Source organism: Bubalus kerabau, chromosome 20 (assembly GCF_029407905.1).
Source record: "Bubalus kerabau isolate K-KA32 ecotype Philippines breed swamp buffalo chromosome 20, PCC_UOA_SB_1v2, whole genome shotgun sequence".
In the NCBI taxonomy this organism is placed as follows: domain Eukaryota; kingdom Metazoa; phylum Chordata; class Mammalia; order Artiodactyla; family Bovidae; genus Bubalus; species Bubalus kerabau.
The window spans coordinates 18225574-18246515 of record NC_073643.1 but is presented as its reverse complement, the minus strand read 5'-3'; the positions used below and the strand labels follow the sequence as shown (position 1 = coordinate 18246515).

At 39.6% G+C, this 20942-nt stretch overlaps 1 protein-coding gene and 1 non-coding gene across 3 annotated transcripts in view; one reads left to right on the top strand and one right to left on the bottom strand.

Annotated features, from left to right (window-relative positions):
• Window positions 1-20942, bottom strand: part of KIF15 (kinesin family member 15) — a 59041-nt gene that overhangs the window by 18747 nt on the left and 19352 nt on the right. Inside the window, exons 6-19 of one of the 2 annotated variants that reach the window (XM_055556947.1) lie at window positions 17164-17261; window positions 15691-15870; window positions 14049-14258; window positions 12197-12322; window positions 11453-11575; window positions 8282-8405; window positions 7659-7735; window positions 7225-7434; window positions 6155-6332; window positions 4547-4712; window positions 3661-3802; window positions 2761-2958; window positions 837-944; window positions 467-572 (exon numbers count right to left, since the gene is read on the bottom strand). In XM_055556947.1, coding sequence (XP_055412922.1) covers window positions 467-572; window positions 837-944; window positions 2761-2958; window positions 3661-3802; window positions 4547-4712; window positions 6155-6332; window positions 7225-7434; window positions 7659-7735; window positions 8282-8405; window positions 11453-11575; window positions 12197-12322; window positions 14049-14258; window positions 15691-15870; window positions 17164-17261 — 2046 coding nt within the window. The remainder of the gene's footprint in view (window positions 1-466; window positions 573-836; window positions 945-2760; window positions 2959-3660; window positions 3803-4546; window positions 4713-6154; window positions 6333-7224; window positions 7435-7658; window positions 7736-8281; window positions 8406-11452; window positions 11576-12196; window positions 12323-14048; window positions 14259-15690; window positions 15871-17163; window positions 17262-20942) is intronic. The other variant, XM_055556948.1, reaches the window with a different exon arrangement.
• Window positions 15334-15406, top strand: TRNAR-CCU (transfer RNA arginine (anticodon CCU)). Its single transcript has one exon. It is a non-coding gene; the product is annotated as a tRNA-Arg (tRNA).

The window sequence follows — 20942 nt, the reverse complement described above, 5'->3', positions numbered from 1 at the left end:
ACATAGGTTAAACACTCTGGTCTTCTAAAAAAAACTCCAAGTGGAATTAAAACTGGGCAACTTTTTAACAGATCAAACAAAAAGAGAATGGCTTTCTTTTTTGTCTTAGTAAACTACTGTAAATACTTTGATAAAAGGAGACATAAACTGGAAAAACTGGAAAAAGTGGAATTAAATGACACTCCCACATCTACAAATATATACAAATATGTCATTTATGCTTTTTTTGTCACTACTAAAACTCTTAAAACATTCATCATATGCATTTAAGACACTGCATTTTCAAAGTGGTCTTCAAACTTCAAGCAAACGTTTGTATCATTTTTTTGAGAGCAGTCTTGGAGAAAATGACCCTTTATAAACAGGACCAACCAACTAAAAACACAGACACAACACTAAGCCATATCAGTAAAAAGTTACTGAGTTATAGCATTCAGATTAGGACGCTCCCAGTGTTCAGACTCACAGTCATTCTTGGTCTGTGTGTCTTGAAGCTGCTTTTCAAGGACGTTCAACTGAGAGAGATGCTCCAGCTGCTGTTTGGTCCAATCAGTTCTTTCTGATGAGAAAAGCTTTGGGAAAGAGATCAATTTACTGGAAGAGGAATATTGACAAGCTAAAACACATACCAAACAATCACTTTGTTTCTGTTTTTCAAATGCAGTTTTAAATTCAGACTAGGGGTGTGTGTCTCCTTATCAGAGGAGTGGCTGAAATAACAATAACAGTAAGAGAATACAACTCAAATAGACCTTGACCCAATCTTCCTAAAGTCACTTCCTTCCTTCCTTCATTTGAGGTTCAGACATTTTCTGAGGTCATGCCTGCAATCTCACCTCCTGCATCTGAGTAGAATGATGCTCCAGTTTGTCAATCTGCTGCTGAAGCTTTACATTTTTATGCTCTTCTTCATCCAACTTGACTTGAAGGGCACTCATTTGTTCCTGCAACACAAGAACTTCAGGGGTCAAAAATTCTTTTAATGAACATCTCAAACGTTCCACCATTTCTCCTGCATTAAAAAATATACAATGCAAAACCTCATATGGACAAAGGTATCAGAAGCCAGTATGGAGCCAACAAGCAGACTATACTGATGATTTCTCATGGTTCAGAATTATACTCGTGGCCTGTCAAAGTCGGTAATTTGAAGCACAAAGGAAAGAAGTGATTAAAATTAAAATCAAAGACTACATCAGAGCCATCTTAAGACTTCTTTGACACTTCCTCAAGCCTATATCGAGTGACTTCACCAATAAGGCCTTCATGTCCGTGAAAGGTAAACTTTCAGAATTTGAGGTGATGTACCTTCAAGTCTTACTAGACAGTAGAAAAACTTGTACAAAAAATAAATCACTGAATTCTGAGGTAAACAAACTTCATGCGTTATTTCAAATATACGGAAAGCTGTCTAAAATTTGAACTATCATACCAGACCACCTGATCTGCCTCTTGAGAAATCTGTATGCAGGTCAGGAAGCAACAGTTAGAACTGGACATGGAACAACAGACTGGTTCCAGATAGGAAAAGGAGTATGTCAAGGTTGTATATTGTCACCCTGCTTATTTAACTTATCTGCAGAGTACATCATGAGAAACGCTGGACTGGAAGAAACACAAGCTGGAATCAAGATTGCCGGGAGAAATATCAATAACCTCAGATATGCAGATGACACCACCCTTATGGCAGAAAATGAAGAGGAACTAAAAAGCCTCTTGATGAAAGTGAAAGAAGGGAGTGAAAAAGTTGGCTTAAAGGTCAACATTCAGAAAACGAAGATCATGGCATCCGGTCCCATCACTTCATGGGAAATAGATGGGGAAACAGTGGAAACAGTGTCAGACTTCATTTTTTTGGGCTCCAAAATCACTGCAGATGGTGACTGCAGCCATGAAATTAAAAGACGCTTACTCTTTGGAAGGAAAGTTATGACCAATCTAGACAGCATATTGAAAAGCAGAGACATTACTTTGCCAACAAAGGTTCGTCTAGTCAAGGCTATGGTTTTTCCGGTGGTCATGTATGGATGTGAGAGTTGGACTATGAAGAAGGCTGAGCGTCGAAGAATTGATGCTTTTGAACTGTGGTGCTGGAGAAGACTCTTGAGAGTCCCTTGGACTGCAAGGAGATCCAACCAGTCCATTCTGAAGGAGATCAGCCCTGGGATTTCTTTGGAGCGAATGATGCTGAAGCTGAAACTCCAGTACTTTGGCCACCTCATGCGAAGAGTTGACTCATGGGAAAAGACTCTGATGCTGGGAGGGATTGCAGGCAGGAGGAGAAGGGGACGACAGAGGATGAAATGGCTGGATGGCATCACCGACTCGATGGACATGAGTTTGGGTGAACTCCGGGAGTTGGTGATGGACAGGGAGGCCTGGCGTGCTGTGATTCATGGGGTTGTGGAGTCGGACATGACTGAGCAACTGAATTGAACTGAAGATTCTTTCAAACTATTTCATCTTCTTTAGCATATATAACAGTGTGTCTTATAAATTAGTTCTGGAACTAGAAGCTAGAGGCAAACTGGTCTTTTTACACACAAGAGAACCAAACCCCAAGGAAAGCAGAAGGTGACTTGCTAAATGCTGGATTAAAAGAACAAGAGTAGGCTGATTTCAAACCCAAGGACCTTACATCCTTAAAAAGATATGATTTTGATACTAAACAGGTTCAAACACTGCAGATTACCAAGAGTTAAAATGAAAAAGAAAATTTATTGAAGTGAAAGTCTACTTCTTTCTAAAACTGAACATTACCTGCACCATTCTCAGCTCTTCGGAAATGGCTTCAAAAGCTTGTTCACTCATCTCAGGAGGCACTGGCTCATTTAAGATATCATTATCCAAGTTGCTAGAATTCTGGGTTTGCGCAGAGCCAAAGCTCTCTGGTTCAGGGCTGAACTTCAGTAGTGGTCGAGACCTAAGTTGATAAGCCTTGGTTGGTGTTGTTATGATCTGCAGCAAAAAAATTATTAGGAAAACAACATTAGCACACATGAAAAGAATAACTTATTTAGTAATTGTGTGAAGAGAGGATAAAATTACAATTCTATTCATCAAGAGAAAAGAAAAAGTATCCTTCAGAGCCAGCACAGAAGAAAGGCCCATGTGGAAACAAATTTATCAATTCAAAGCAATGTCAAGCAAAACTGTCAAAAGATTTTTAAAAATAAAACTTGATAAGTCAACACAAAAACTTCATACAAAAAAATAAATGTGCAATGTCACTATTAAAAAGAAGAATTTAGGAAGATTTCCCTGGTCAATATAAAAATAAAAGGGTATGGTCATTAAAACAATACATCATTATCATGTGAACAGTCAGAACACTGGACGAAAATACAAAGTCCAGAAATAGAACAATTTATATATGGAAAGTTCAAATTAGTGAGGAAAGTAAGGTTGATTTAAAAAAAGGTAAACCCAGAGGTCATGCCACTTAAAAATAAAATAGCAGGGACATCCCTGGCGGACCAGTGGCTAAGAGTCAGCCCTCTCAATGCAAGGGGCCCAGGTTCATTCCCTGCTTGGGGAACTAGATCCCACATGCCGCAAATAAGAGTTTAAATGCTGCAACTAACACCCAGCACAGTAAATAAATAAATATTAAAAAAAAAAATAATTAGACACCACTGATTTAAGCTTCAGATTACCTACCTTCAGTGTTTCAGCATGAATTTTACTCAGTTGAGAAACTTCTTGCCGCTTGCAGACCTTTGTTGCTTCCAAAAGGTTTTCAAGATTAAGGTTCGCTTTTTGCAAAGACTGAATCTCTGATTCTAATTCCACCTGCCTTTTTCTAATAGATAAGATAAAATGGAGTATTTCAGGTAATAAGTAATGTCATACATTCGTAGAGTAGTTTATACTCTCACGTAACTTTATAATTATCCCTTTAATCAGAGACTTTGGCAGATTATTACCCTCATTTTCCAATTGGGTGAGGTACAGTTTAGAGATTGATGGCTAGTTTAAAGTATTCAACTAGCAAATGGTATGCTCCAACTCAAAAGCCCAAATAATTCAACAACAATTCCATGTGACACATTATTTTTTAAAAAAATATTTCTTTATCTTTTAGAATAGGATTAATCTTAGTTACATATAATATGAAGGTGGTTTATCTGTTTTCTTTTACACAGTATATCAAGAATATTAACAAAACTGTAATTTCTAAAAATACCAATATAATTCACAACAGCAATGATTTAAATTTTGTGGTCAGATAAAGAATTCACAAATAAGTTTAACAGATACTCATCTCAATAAGTATATCCTCAAAAGATTTGTATCATCTAGTTTACTAAATATATTATTAAAGACTAGAGGTTTAGGTCAATTTTACCTCAGTTTTTAAAAAATGACTTAAGAAAAAGAAAAGAGCAAGATGCAAGCCCTTTTGCTTCATGTCAAAACAAGTTAGCTGCTATATTAGAATATTTAAGGTAAATGCTCAACTAAAATCCTAACCAGGCTAAACACTAGACAAATCAACATTCAAGGACATTGAAACAGTAAGTATGAATGTGTATTTATACTTTACCTAGTTAGTTCTTTGAATTCTTCATACTCTTGCTTTGAATTATTCAGCTCTGTGTGAACTTGCAGGAGTTGTGCTTTTAACTTCTCAGTGTTTGCTAATGAACACGGCTCTTTCAGAGCTTTTGGGGAGAATCCTTGCTGACCTGATAATAAGGAAACAACCTGGCCTTTGAAAGACAGAAAATCACAGAATACAATTTCTAAGTTCTCTGCCAAGTATCAATTTTGAAGCACAAGGAGGAAAAACGAGAAATCATTGGAAAATGAACCCTAAAATACAAGAGCCTGTAACTCAAGAGGAGATATAAGATACAACAGAGTGTGTTGAAGAGGATTAAAAGTTGTTTTTGTGAAGCTGTGAAGCAACAGGATGAAGGGGCATATTTAAAGCAACACTTTTTCCACTAAGAGAAAAGAACAAATAATGACTGAAGTATAACACCCACACTGCGGGATAGAGAAGTATCACCAGTTGAATTTTGCATGAATTAGTGTCAGCAGTCAATGAATTTTTAGCAAAGGAGATAAACAGCAAAGGTAGCCAGTTCAAAGAACTTGGTATCATCTACCAAGTAGAAAATACTAATTTTTAGGAATTCCACAGATGACTGAATTTGTTGAAGAGAGTGCCACTGAGTTTCAGTATGGGAGAATACCACATAAAAATTGTTCAGAGAATGATGTTTAGAAGATAGTGAGGTCCAGAAATTACCATTAGTATCTTTGGAAGATAGTAAGTTAAGGTACTATCGAGGCCAAAATGGCCAATGAAATATAGAGCACTGTAGGATATATAATGCAAAAAAATCTGATTTTAACTTTGCATCTAAAATCATGGTCTCTCTACAAGCCATATTCCAAGAATTTTATTCTTTTGTTAATTCATAACAGAATGGAAAAAGGCTTGGAAAAGGAAATTTATAAAACTTTTTTTTCTTTATCATTGCAGTATAAAAAGATTAGAATCTTCATTTCAACTAAATTCATTTCAACCTAAAAAGAAACAAGGACTGAAACAGAGTATGATAAAAGGCCACGAAAATACTCAAAGAATGAGCAAACACAGACTGTCACCAAATCCCATAGCATTAATACCAATAGCTGCCAAGCCTGTAAGTTAGATTAGTACTAACTAAACCACTTTTCAGAGAGTAACAGTAAACTTAAAGAACTAATGTATACCTAACAGAACCGACAGTGGCAAGATGACCCGCAAACAAGACATCAGGATCAAAAACTGTGCTGGCTGGACCGTGAGTCTGACCGCTCTGACCAATCTCTCACGCCATATGGTTGTTCATCAGGGGGATAAAGATCTCAGCTCTACAGTCATTCAGATTGTCATTAGTTAAGCACTTTTCAAATACTTAACACAGGAAAATTCCAAGTAATAAAAATGTAAAGTATCACGATCTGCAAGACAGAGATATAGGAGTATTTCCTTGCTCATGGGTATCTATTAGCCTACATGAAGAATAAGTATGTATATAGGAAATTTGCACACCAAGTCTGGAGGCTAAGTGCAAACCCTCAGGGCGAGGCAATATCCAGGTCCTTATAAACAATCTCCCTGCCCCTAGAAGACATGTTTACAACAATCATGTCTTACTTTTGTCATTTTTCTCTGTTCCAGATACTTCGAAGAAGGCTTTTTCCAGGATTGCAATGGTCTGGGCATCCATTTCGTGGGCTCTTTTCACAGGCTCTAACAGTCTCAGTCTTCTGTTCTCCTCCCTGAGGGAATGATTTTCCATAGCATATTTTGCCACTCTGGGGTGGTGCTCTATCTGTGACATGGAAGAATCAGAGACATATATTTACAAACGTGACCATTTTAGAGAACAAGTTTCTCTGAAAACCAACAGAAAACACTGTGGACACCACAGGAACTATGGAGAGCCACCTCAGTTTTTATGATCAGACTGAATATGTGCATATCCTACAACTCTCAAGTCTACGTTTGGTCTGAAAATTTGAAACTTCTCCATCTACTCTTGAAACTCACCCAGACACCTTCGATAAGCATACAGGGTGTACCCTGTGGCCGACTCTTCATGCAAGGAAGACTGCTTCAATTAACACATTGAAAATAATAAAGCTCTCCACTGACTACAGCGAAATGCCCCTCAAGATACAGTAAATGAAAAGGGCAAGGTGCAGAGAAGTGTATATGGCAGCTGTCTTTTGTGCACAAAAGGAATAAAAGCCAAAATATCTGTATTGGTCTGAAAATGCATAAAGACCTCTTGAAAAATGTACACTCTGATAAGAGATTATCTTTGTTTCTTAATAATGTGCCTGGTGTCAACTATCCATCCTCCCAGGGAAAAGGAAAAACAACAAAACTTTGATGAGCTCAACTGCAAACTGACTCTGATAACCCCAACTGCCCCCTGGCAGGAGCTGTACCTGGCCTGCCAGGGCCACAGCAGCAACGTCACAGCTTCCTCCCTTTTCCCTTCAGGTTTTACTGTTTTAGAAAAATGGGGGGGGTGTGTGTGCGCACGCGCATATGTAGTGGGGTGGGGGAGTGTTTGAATTATATAATGATACTGTCAGCTCAATTCATTTAAAACACTTTCTCTTGCATTACAAGAATTTGCTGACCAGTCTGGTGACTGACTTTTACTTGTCCTGAATCTCTTATTTTTAGAATTACTGTGAATGTCACGTACTCACTTGTTCTCTCAGAGTTTGAATCTCATCCCTCAGTTCCGACAGCAAACGGTCCTGCTCCTCGGGCAGAAAACTTCCCCGGGATTCCCTGTGGAGCTTTTCCAGGCGCATTATTTGATCCTCTCGGAATTTCACGATCATTTTATTTGACTGAATGAATTTTTCTTTTTTGAGGGTGAGATCTTCCAATTGCGTAACTTTTTCTACCAGAGACTTACGAAGTTCAAAATTTGATTAGACATAAAAAATAACTGGGCTTCCCTAAATTTCCACAAACCAAGCAACAAACACTAACTTCACATTTAATCTCAAAGTCAAAATTAAGTGTTTCAGTCTTCCTTTGTTTTACTGACTTTTGCCATTTATTTTACTCAGAAAAGTTCCATACAGTGAAAGCCTAAAATATCTTGAATCCCCTTTACAGTAAAGTTTCCTACCTTCTTTTCCTGTTCAGATTTCTTAAAGAATAACATTGCCTCTCGGAAATACTTGATGTAGTTAGTCTCATCTTTATCTGTAATGGGTCCAGTAAAAAAGAAAAGGAAATAGGAAAAATGTTTTATCTCTCAAATTTTAAGAATAAGCAATGAGCTGGAATAGCCTTTGATGGACTGCTCTCTATTACTCTAAAAGAATCAGACTCTCATCACCACATGATGAATTTCAAATTAACTCAGTCTACAAGTTACCTATTCTTTGAAGAAAAGTAAGTCTCTGATATCCAATTTAGTAAACATATAAAGATTACATATGACAGAATCCGGAAATGGATCTGAGTGATTTACTAGTATCTCTTTTTTTAGCACTTATTAGGGATGCATTTTCAAAATTACTTCTACACCGCCCCCCCAACACCTCTCACAGAACTCAGCACCTGCAGTAACTGTGAATTCAGTATCTGTAGTAACCACGTCTGGTTTCTATGCAGGTGAAATAAACACAAACAGATACTCGTGAGAAATCTGGATAGCCATACAGTGCTGTGCCTGTCATCGGAGGTCTCCCATACTACATCCACACCTAGATCTCCTCAGCTTAAAGGACACTGAGCTCATCTTACCTACGGTGCACAAGCTTTCTGGTAGCATTTGCCCTGCAGTAAGCTGGGCCAGTTGCTCTTTGAGTCTCTTCACTTCAGCTTGGAGCTGGGTCACGTTTCCTTGTGTGTCTTCATTTACCACTGCCTGTTCAAGAATTTTTTTTTTTTAACCATTAAAAGAATGCTTTTTGAGTCATATAGTCTTGTGTTTATATTTGTTTGTATGGTTTGGAGTGATGAAGACCAAACAAATTGACACTTGCATCTCACCAAGAGTCCGAAGGCTTCCAGAATTGGTGTGCTGGAGGGGAGGGGAGGCTTCTTTTCCCTGTGCCATCACACCTAGAACCAGAGACTCTTTCCCTCCCCTCCCTATGCCCCACTTAGGTCTCTAATCTGTTTACAAGGCAATGGCATCCCACTCCAGTACTCTTGCCTGGAAAATCCCATGGACGGAGGAGCCTGGTAGGCTGCAGTCCATGGGGTCGCTAAGAGTCGGACACGACTGAGCGACTTACTTTCACTTTTTCACTTTCATGCATTGGAGAAGGAAATGGCAACCCACTCCAGTGTTCTTGCCTGGAGAATCCCAGGGGCAGGAGAGCCTGGTGGGCTGACATCTATGGGGTCACACAGAGTCGGACACGACTGAAGTGACTTAGCAGCAGTAGCAGCAGCAGCCCTGGGCCCTGCTGGGCTGGTTCACTCCTGAAGTGAAGTGAAAGTCGCTCAGTCGTGTCTGACTCTTTGTGACCCCATGGACTATACAGTCCATGGAGTTCTCCAGGCCAGAATATTGGAGTGGGTAGCCTTTCCCTTCTCTGAGGGATCTTCCCAACCCAGGGATCGAACCAGGGTCTCCTGCATTGCAGGTGGATTCTTTACCAACTGAGTTATCAGGGAATCCCGATTCACTACTGGGGTCAGCGTATATGCACGTAACACTGCTTTTTCCTGTGACTGACAGCCCCACCCCATGAAGAAGGGCAAACACCTCCCTTGGTGTCATCTCGCCGTCTTTGCTCACTAAAGAGGGGTGAGGAACTACAGGGCTGGCCTGAGCTCCCCTGGCTCCACCCTGTCCAGAGAAATTCAACCCTGTGTCTTCCTAACAGTCCTCATAGAAGGGGGAGGTGGTTTGACAACTCCATTTGTGTTTTATTATCACAGTAAATGCTCTTTCAAATAAATGTCTTCTCTCAGAAGACTTCTAAGGAGTTCACAGTCTCACAAAACCCACACGGTGTTAGCAAGACTCAAGAGCTAATGGGGACTTCGCTGGTGGTCCAGTGACTAAGACTCAGTACTCCCAATGCAGAGGGCCTGGGTTCTGTCCCTGATTAGGGAACTAGATCCCACATGCCACAACTAAGACTTGGCAGAGTCAAAAAAATTTTTTTAATAATAATAATTAAAAAAAAAAGGCCAAGAGCTGAGTACCAACCAAATCAAATACCCAATACTCCAGAGTGAGAGGGAAATCTCTGACAACAAGCTTCCCATGTTCCTCTCTTAGGTTGGGTCTGCCCACTGGGAAGGACTGTTCACTCTTAAGTCCCCAATATCTGAGTCACTTTCCCCTGGGAGGCTGCAGCAGAGGACTTACCATTGATAGTGACTAGTACAAGGTTCCTACTTTTCTTATTTCATATGTTAAGAAGTCATTTCCAGTTGTTTCTGCTTCTTAAGGACAGCCTCATCACAAGGCACTCCTATACACTATGACATCACAATCTCACATTGGTGATGTCATAATTCTAATTATCCCTGCAGCTTTCCATTCTCCAAAAACTTCTAGTAAGTCCCAAGAGATAGGGTCAGGAAATGTTAATGATTTCTCCTCCTTGTATTACAGATATCCTATAAAGAGGTCATAATCCAATAAACGGAGAAGGCAATGGCACGCCACTCCAGTACTCTTGCCTGGAAAATCCCATGGATGGAGGAGCCTGGTAGGCTGCAGTCCATGGGGTCACTGAGGGTCGGACACGACTGAACAACTTCACTTTCACTTTTCACTTTCATGCACTGGAGAAGGAAATGGCAACCCACTCCAGTGTTCTTGCCTCAAGAATCTCAGGGACGGGGGAGCCTGGTGGGCTGCCGTCTATGGGGTCACACAGAGTCGGACACGACTGGAGTGACTTAGTAGTAGTAGTAGTAATCCAGTAAAATGAATGAATAAGGAGACCCATACTCTTCTGACTTATCCAATGGAAGAGGCATCATGAACCTCTTTGCTTTTACCATGATGAGATGATCAGGGAGTCTATTTTGTGGGGTAAGAATAACCACTGTTGCCTTTGAAAGAGAAAGGAAATTAATTTGCCAATATATGCATTTTGATTCTTCTGTTTAGAACCAAAGAGGCCTCCAACCAACCTCTCCAAAACAAGTGGGGAATCCTTGGTCTTTTGACAGTCTGCACCAGGGGTTAGCCAAGTGCTGCTTGACCACAGCTGTGCTCATGTGTTTACACAGCATCTACAGCTGCTTTCTTACTACAAAAAGCAGAGATGAGTAGTGGGGGCAGAGACCATACAATCCACAGTCCAAGAAGCTGGAATTATTTATCACTTGGACCCTTTACATGAAAACTTTTTGGACCACCGATGTACAAGAATATCAAATAAACTTTTTTTTTTTTCCGCTCTTTCTTTTTGGCCATGCTGTGCAGCATGTGGGATCTAGTTCCCGGATCAGGTATCAAATGCACATCCCCTGAAGTGGAAGCAGAGTCTTAACCACTGGACTGCCAGGGAAGTCCCAGAAACTTCTGGTATAGAAAGAAAAACAAGGAATCCCTGGAGTTACAGACAACTTGAAAGACAAAGTTTGTCAAGCTCATCAAAATTATTTTCATAGTGGATCCTCTCACCCTTAGCACCCAGCTCTGCTAGCATGGTTTAGGTACATAAATTTAGTCTCCAACCCAATTACAAAGGAAAAACTTTCCCTTCCCTTAAGAAAAAACAGGCCAAACAATAATGACCATAAGACCTAATCTAGGTCTCAAATTACATGATCTATACAGAAGGCTAGGAAAGATGAAAACAGAAACCTTGCTTACAGTTAGGCTTTCACAACAGAGAAATAAATAAAAGCTAATGTTAATTTCAGGGCAATTACAAAAGTGAAATGCTGCAAGCTTCAATATTTTTTAAATTTACTTAAATATACTCAGTATTTTACCTTGTTTTTAATCAGCTTGGCTCTTTGAGCAAAATTAAGCGTTGACAGGGTTTCACCAAAACACCTAGATCCAGGATGAACATTTGCAATTATGACTGTTTTGGCATTACCTCCAAGGGAATCCTGTTTAATGATACAAATGGCACACATTTCAAGGGAGAAACCAAAAGATATGGCATAAACGAACCTATCTATGAAACATAAACAGAGAAGGCAATGGCACCCCACTCCAGTACTCTTGCCTGGAAAATCCCATGGACAGAGGAGCACGGTAGGCTGCAGTCCATGGGGTCGCTAAGTCGAAGACTGAGCGACTTCACTTTCACTTTTCACTTTCATACATTGGAGAAGGAAATGGCAACCCACTCCAGTGTTCTTGCCTGGAGAATCCCAGGGAAGGTGGAGCCTGATGGGCTGTTGTCTTTGGGGTCGCACAGAGTCGGACACGACTGAAGCGACTTAGCAGCATGAAACAGAAACAGACTCACAGACATAGAGAACAGACTTGTGACTGTCAAAGGGAAGGTGGGTGGGGGAGGGAAGGACTGGGAGTTTGGTATTAGCAGATGTAAACTATTATAGGTAGGATGGATAAACAGCAAGATCTACTATATAACACAGGCAACTATATTCAATACCCTGTGATAAACCATAACGCAAAAGAACATAAAAAAACATAACATAGTTATGTTCATAGTGAACATAACTAAAAAAGGGGCTCAGGAACCCAGTGATCTACTTTACCCGGAGTAAGAAGGTAAGTTTGGAGTCTCTGTAGCAAATATGTCTCTGTTTTCCATTACCCACATCGACAAGCGCAGTAATCACCTGGCCCAGGCAGCTCAATGATCGGTTTATGTTACCTGCTTCCTAGGGTGTTAGGGAAAAGGAACAAAAATTGAGGTGCACTGATTTCCTTTTAGTATTTTGAATTAAAATATACCTAGCAGGGTGGTAAGTTTGAATGGAAAGGCAAGACAGGGACAATGTTAGTTAAGGGTAAGTAACTTTTCAGCAAAAAGATGTCCTCAACTGTCCCCTAACCTTTTCCTATTGAGGCACACACTGCAATTCTAATACTATTCAAATTCAAACACAAAAGTCATTGAAGGAAAAAAATACTGTTATCAACTCATGATTGTAATAGTTTTCAACTGACCTATAGGCAGGGATAAAATCAAGAAGAGAATAGAGGAAAACATGTTAAAGTAGTAAATTATAAGCATATTTTTCAAGCCTTTTATGTTAAAATGTTTGCTACATTATAAAGGTATGGTAACTAACGTCCCACTCCCATGTCCCACAAAGCTATTAATGAGCATATTATAGATAAGAGACCATTCACTCTAATTCTGTAAATTAGAATTTACATTTATCAAATGTCAATTAGAATTTACATTTATTATATGTAAACATAAAATTTCTTTAAAAGAGTGGTTTGGGGAGAAAAATGTTTGGGTTAAATCTTTTACTTTAGGCAGCGTATTTTTGATAACTGAGTCTGCAGAGATGGGAGTATAGAAAAAAGAGAGAAGAAAAGGAAATTATTAACAAGATGCACTGAGTTCAGAGCTGCCACTGTTACCATCCTTAAAAGTGGTTTAGGCCCACAGCTCCACTGTCTGTGGAGCTGGACTACTGCTTCAATCTCAGCTCAACTCAATCACGTGCCCCTGGAAAATTTAATTCTGTTTCTTCAAAATAGCAAGGATAATAGTATAATGTCCTAGAATTCTTAGGAAGGTTAAATAGTTTTATATGAAGCATTTCGAAAAGACCCAGCATATATCCTATTATGAACATATGCTATTTTTCTTTGCTTTATGTCACCGTATAAACACAAATGTGAGACAGCCTGACGCTGTCTGAGAGCTCAGGAGGCTCAAATCCTCGCTTTTAAGACAAACAGCACACTTTCCTCTACCATTTCTGAGTCTTCGCTCTCTGCACTCATATATCCTAACATGTAGAATCCACATATTTTGTTGACAGTACATGTTACAATGCATATGCATGTGTGCTCAGTCGCTTCAGTCGCGTCCAACTCTTTGCAACTGTATGGACTGTAGCCTGCCAGGCTCCTCAATCCAATGGAATTCTCCAAGCAAGAATACTGGAGTGGGTTGCCGTACCCTCCTCCAGGGGATCTTCCCTGACCCAGGGACTGAACCCACGTCTGCACTGCAGGCAGATTCTTTAACCACTCAGCCACCTGGGAAGACCACAATACGTATATACATTAGTAGTTCATATTATTGGGAACCTCTGGTAATGCCTCAGCCTAGAATGAAGTCTTTAACCCTTAACTCCAGAACTACTTCTTTCCCACACTTCCCCCAAGTAAGGGGCATGTCATATCCTTCTTCCTCTATCACTCATACCATCGGCCTTTTTGGGTGACAGTGAATTCAAATACTCTTGCTCCTGACACTTGTCATATCGCATTATGTTTACTGTCCCTACACTACCACAAAATTTTCTATACCTTTAGGATAGAACCAATTTCTTAATGCTTTGTAGCCATCAAAATACTGAGCTTGGTATTGACTTCTAATTCTTAGTCAAGTTGAATTGAAGACCGTAATTCCAATCTTACCTTTAATCTCATGCCTTCTGCATGGGTGTCCTTTTGCCTTTCAGATCCTGCCAAATCCACCAGATTGAGAAGGGAGGTCCGTATATTCACAGTTTCATGGCTTTTCTCCATCGACTCTATTGTAATTGTAAAGACTGCATGAGACCTAGAGGATTCTCTATTCATTGATGTTGAGGCGACACGTCTGTTTCTCCACCCACCAGACAACACCTAGGCAAAAGGAAAATACATGATCACAACTTCCACGTTTTCACAACAGCTACAAACATCAGCAGGAAATCTGTAAAGGGTGGTGTGAGACTACTGGTCTACTGAGGAACATACACAAGTACGCACGCTAACTTTCCTTTCCCTTTCCTTTTTTGTTTCTTCTCTAGGTCATGAGACCAAACAAGCAGGAAATCTGAAGGCATAGGATCTAAAATGGGTTTTGCCATTTCTCTATTTCTCTATTTGTATTAATGCAAGTCGTAAAATCTCTCTAAACCCTTTTCTTAACCAAAACTATGAGAAGTCAGATAAAGTAAATCTCAAAATTACCTGCAAGCCCAAAGCTTTGTCAGTCCTTTTGGTCTACAGAGTATTTGTTTTTACTTCCTGTTCCCTGTGGCAGGCAGGCTACATGAAGGTTCAGATAGCAGGCTCTAAAATCAGATGAATACCACCAGTTCAACCCTTGTCTCCACTGTCTACCGGTTGTGTGGTCTGGGGCCAAGTGATCTTTTCAAGGCTCAGTGCCATATGTGTAAAATGGGAATGTGGGTACCTCCCTCACAGTGCAGAACATCTCAAACTGTAATACGCACGCTCACCACCTAGTCCCACTAAAATTCAGATTCTGATTCAATAGACGTGAAGTCGAGGCTGAGATCCTGCATTTCTAACAAGCTCCCAGGTGACACTGATAGTATGAGAACTACATTTTTGAGTGGCAAGGTCACAATATGTATTGGATAAATAAAGAAATTAGTAGCTTACCTCAAAAAGCAGATAAAAAATTAAATGAAATAATGTATACAAAAAAGTTAGTATAGGCTTCAGCACATATACTCAATGAATAGAGCTGTTATAACCCTATTAACCAGTCACAGCATAAAAATAAAATTGTTTATACCTTTTATTTTTTGGTTAATTAATTCATGCTTTGTTTTCATAACACCAAATACTGTATATTAAATATTAGATAAATAATGACATTTACACAGCTGCAAAGAGAAAAGAGCAATTCTCACTTAAACATGAGACAAATTTCAAAATACTATTAGCTTAAAAAAAGTGTGGGGCTTCCCTGGTGGTCCAGTGGTTAAGACTCTGCACTCCTAATGCAAGGGGCCCAGGTTCAATCCTTGGTCAGGGAACTAGATTCTGCACACCACAACTAAGGCCTGGTGCAGACAGATAGTGAATGAATGGAATGAACAACACCAAACTAACCCAAAATCAAGGGGTCAAACATCTACTTTAACAAAGGGGAAATTTATAAAATATGGTCATACTCTTTTTTTCTTTCCTTCTCATGAACATCCTGGCTATGGCTTTACAAAATATCTTTAGTAACACAATTCTTTCTTTTTTTTGAGGTCAAGGCGTTCTTCACAGCATGCTATGTTGTCTATGGAGCAAATCATTCAAAGTAGGGTACCTGATAGGCTTCAGCCGCTGAGGTCACCACCTGTTCTACTGCACCAACAACAAAGACCCCCTTCTTAATATGCTCCCTTATGTACAGTCCAGCCGATGCAGAGTCCAGCAGGTCATAGATGTGCTCGTTGTAGATCTCAATAAATGAACACTTACAAAGAAAACTCTTTCCAACTCCAGCCTGTAAAAGAGAAGGCTGGTTTAGGGATATTGTCATGAGTTCATCCCTACCTTTCATGAGCACTCATCTTTTCACTCACTTCAAAACATATAAATTTCCTACAAATATTATCCTTTATACAATACAAGATACTTAAAAGTCAGTTTAAAAACATAGGTTACTAGTTTCAACACATCATTAACAGTTTTAAGCAGCATCAAACCGTGGTTCCAGGAGCCCTGACATTTCCAACAATACCTCAGAACCAAGATAGGGAACTAGGACTTGAGCATGCCAAATGGGCAATTCCATTTTTCGCTTAATTGAGGTATAATTGATATAGAGCATTACACTAGTTTCAGGCATACAACACAATGATTTGATATTTGTATATACTGCAAAATGATCGTAAGTCTAGTTAACATCCATCACCATACATAGTTACATAACTTGATTTCCTTGGGATGAAAATAGCAATTCTAGTTTCACCTGTCATATACACTGGACTTCCTCATAAGTGTATCTGAATCAAGTGTTTTATTTTTCAAATGACAGAAAATAAGGCATTTTAAAAGCCTCTCTTAAAAAAATAAATAAATAAAAAGCCTTGCTATAGGATTTTTAACCACAGAAATGCATGTCACTAAATCTATTTCACTGGCACGTAATATGCTTGTCTAACCACAATGGTAAGAGATAGTTTCTGCAAAGGAGTTAAGTGGTAACTCAATGTTATATATCAGTCTCCCTGGCACACAGGTAATAGAATACAGAACACTAATGGCTCTTAAGCCTGGAATTCACTAAGGTAACAATGCACAATAAAGAGAATGGCCCAATCTGGGAGCTAAAGCAAAATGGAAGCCCACGTAGCCAGGACAACAGAGCCACACCAAGTGTGAAGCAAGATCATGGTCAGATGGTAGCGGGTAAAGGAGGAAAAGATGGCCCGTTACTACTGTCAGCCTAGGTGCAGGTAGGTGATGCGGCTTCATGAATCATTTTCCTCAGTTAAGAGTTTCTTTACACTTTCTCTTTTGTAAAATCTGAGTGTCTAAGAAGCACTACTTTCTACTTTCTTTTAATGTCAGGTCAAGGATGATGCATGTTTTATAGACTAAAAACCTTTAGAAATAGAAAACTCAGAATCCTTAATTTTATCTTGAGAACTGAAGGATTTTTTTATACCACTCTAGCCTATCCACGTGTAGATGACCAATTATACCCCTCCATGTATCATGAACTATTATTAGCAGTTACTACTCAAAAGTAGATATTGCATAGAATTCCCTTTATTTTTACAATAAGTTTTACCTTCTCTTTTTCACGTTCAATTAAGGAAAATAAATATTCAAAACTTCGAGGGATTACTCCTCTCAGATTATGAGAAAAATTATCAGATTCAGATGGTCCTAAAGAAAAACATAAAAAAACACAGATATGTAACTGCTCATTTTTATTCTGTAACAGAAGTCCTTCAAAATGGCAACAGTGAAAGACAATTTAACAGAAGATACATTGTATAATCAGTTTCTTCTGGGCTCCCAAACAAGTTAATCTGTGGCAAGAGATGGCATAAGAGAACCAGCCTATCAACAGGTGCATGATAGTCACTAAGCCATTTGAAAAAGCAGCTGTTGTTTGATAAATTAAAAAATCCATTGAAGTCGCATGCTTGAAATGTTTCCTTCTGCAGATATCAAAATTAGCAGAAATAACGAGCAATTATACTTTACTGCTGCATAAGACATTCAGTCGTCTAGGATGACCTTTATAAACTGGCAGTGTGGCCACGGGCTAATTAAATACTCAATCTCTTTGAGTTTTTCACTATAAAATGGAGATAATAATGGAAATAACTAACTCACAGGGTATAAAAATTAGCATTAGCTGGCATTTTCTTTATTGGGCAATAAAAGCCAGGGTGGTAACAAAGATACTGTAGGAATATGTCACAAGATTTCTATACAGGGAGAAAACTGAAGAGGAATCCTACCCTTATTTTGTTAACACTGGAGAAAGGGGGAAATGTAGTAGATATGTAAGTAGTAGTTTTTGGAATATTAATTCAAACTAGCTATATTTAGCAGAAAAAATTATATAGCTAGAAAAGATCTAAAAGTTACTGTACGTATTAGTAAATTATACCTTAGAGACCACAGGAACTAAGAAAATGCTAGTGTATGCAAGAAAGCTACAGAAAATAAATTTTAAAATATTATCATCATCTTGATGTGCTATATCTAAAATATATTAAATGGACCTTGTAAACTGTACCTTAAATATATGTATGTCTGTGTGTGTGTGTATATATATATATGTATGTATATAAACACAAATGGTAGAAAAATGGAAGTAACACACAGGACAGAATATTAGAGTATGTGCAGATAATTTTTTAACATTTTCCTGCTAAATCCTATACAAAGATATTCAGCACACTCGTTACAGTTACCTTATCATCTCTTGCCTAGTCTCTTGACTCAGCTCGAAATCCTGCTTCTGCTCTAACCCCTTCTTATAGTCTCTACTCCATTCAGCTGCCTGAGTAGTACTTTTAATTTAACATCACTTCATGCAATGCTTCTTAAAAACAAACAAACAAACAACAAACCTTTCCATGACTTCACATCCCCTCATAAGAAAATCCAAAATCCATGACTTGCCCTCTGGCTACATTTCCAACCTGCCCATAATTCTGGAAAATTCCACTCTAGCCCCATGTGTCTTCTTGCTGTTCCCTGAATACTTTTCAGCATACTCCCAACTCGGGGATGGCCTGTGAATTTGCAGGGACAGCCCCTCTGCAGAAGAATCTTCTCCTATAGTCTCAAGGTTCCTTCTCATTTCATTAAGTTTCTTCAAATGTTACCCCAAGAGGCCTCTCTGACTCACCAACCTAAAACAGTACCCCCTGCTCCTTTTTATCCCCTTATTTTTCTTCACAGCACTTATTACTGCTGCTGTTTAGTCACTAAGTCATGTCCAACTCTGAAACTCCATGGGCTATAGCCCACAGGATCCTCTGTCCTTGGGATTTCCCAGGCCAGAATACTGCAGTGGGTTGCCAGTTCCTCTTCCAGAGGATCTTCCTGACCCAAGGACTGAACGCGCATCTCCTGCTTGGCAGACAGATTCTTTACCAATAAGCCACTGTTGCTGCTGCTGCTGCTGCTAAGTCGCTTCAGTCGTGTCCGACTCTGTGTGACCCCATAGACGGCAGCCCGCCAGGCTCCCCGGTCCCTGGGATTCTCCAGGCAAGACACTGGAGTGGGTTGCCATTTCCTTCTCCAATGCATGAAAGTGAAGAGTGAAAGTGAAGTTGCTCAGTCGTGTCTGACTCTTCGCAACCCCATGGACTGCAGCCTACCAGGCTCCTCCGTCCATGGGATTTGCCAGGCAAGAGTAATGGAGTGGGGTGCCATCGCCTTCTCCAAATGAGCCACTAGGGAAGCCCATATTACTTATTACCTCTGGCATAAATGCTAAGATATTTATTTGCTTTCAATTGTACATCCCCCCCATGAGAATTATAAGCTCCAAGAGAGCCTTGACATTGCCTTTTATTTGAACAGACCACCAGAGCCTTGAAGAGTGCCTGGCATATTTTTAGTACTCACTTATAAGTAATGCTCAAAACCCTCCAAGCCAGGCTTCAGCAATATGTGAACTGTGAACTTCCTGATGTTCAAGCTGGTTTTAGAAAAGGCAGAGGAACCAGAGATCAAATTGCCAACATCCGCTGGATCATAGAAAAAGCAAGAGAGTTCCAGAAAAACATCTATTTCTGCTTTATTGACTATGTCAAAGTCTTTGACTGTGTGGATCACAATAAACTGTGGACAATTCTGAAAGAGATGGGAATACCAGACCATCTGATCTGCCTCTTGAGAAATTTGTATGCAGGTCAGGAAGCAACAGTTAGAACTGGACATGGAACAACAGACTGGTTCCAAATAGGAAAAGGAGTTCGTCAAGGCTGTATATTGTCACCCTGTTTATTTAACTTATATGCAGAGTGCATCATGAGAAACGCTGGACTGGAAGAAACACAAACTGGAATCAAGACTGCCGGGAGAAATATCAATAACCTCAGATACGCAGATGACACCACCCTTATGGCAGAAAGTGAAGAGGAAGCAAAAAGCCTCTTGATGAAAGTGAAAGAGGAGAGTGAAAAAGTTGGCTTAAAGCTCAACATTCAGAAAACGAAGATCATGGCATCCGGTCCCACCACTTCATGGGAAATAGATGGGAAACAGTGGAAACAGTGTCAGACTTTATTTTTCTGGGCTCCAAAATCACTGCAGATGGTGACTGGAGCCATGAAATTAAAAGACGCTTAGTCCTTGGAAGGAAAGTTATGACCAACCTAGATAACATGTTCAAAAGCAGAGACATTACTTTGCCAACAAAGGTTCGTCTAGTCAAGGCTATGGTTTTTCCTGTGGTCATGTATGGATGTGAGAGTTGGACTGTGAAGAAAGAATTGATGCTTTTGAACTGTGGTGTTGGAGAAGACTCTTGAGAGTCCCTTGGACTGCAAGGAGATCCAACCAGTTCATTCTGAAGGAGATCAGCCCTGGGATTTCTTTGGAAGGAATGATGCTAAAGCTGAAACTCCAATACTTTGGCCACCTCATGAGAAGAGTTGACTCATTGGAAAAGACTCTGATGCTGGGACGGATTGCGGGCAGGAGGAGAAGGGGACGACAGAGGATGAGATGGCTGGATGGCATCACTGCCTCGATGGACATGAGTCTGAGTGAACTCCGGGAGTTGGTGATGGACAGGGAGGCCTGGCGTGCCGCGATTCATGGGGTCGCAAAGAGTTGGACACGACTGAGCGACTGATCTGATCTGATCTGTATGTATGTTGCTGTAATTTTAGAGAAAGGAAGACCTTTCTTACTAAAACTCACAATTCAGAAACCATTAAAAAAAAACAACCCTGAAATTCAACCATATAAAAATAAAAATTTTGGTATAAGAAATACTTAAGTAAGCCAACAGAAAAAAAACTAGAGAAAAATTTGTCATCTATATTATAGACAAAGAGCTAACCTATTTTATGAATCCTCACAAATGAGTAA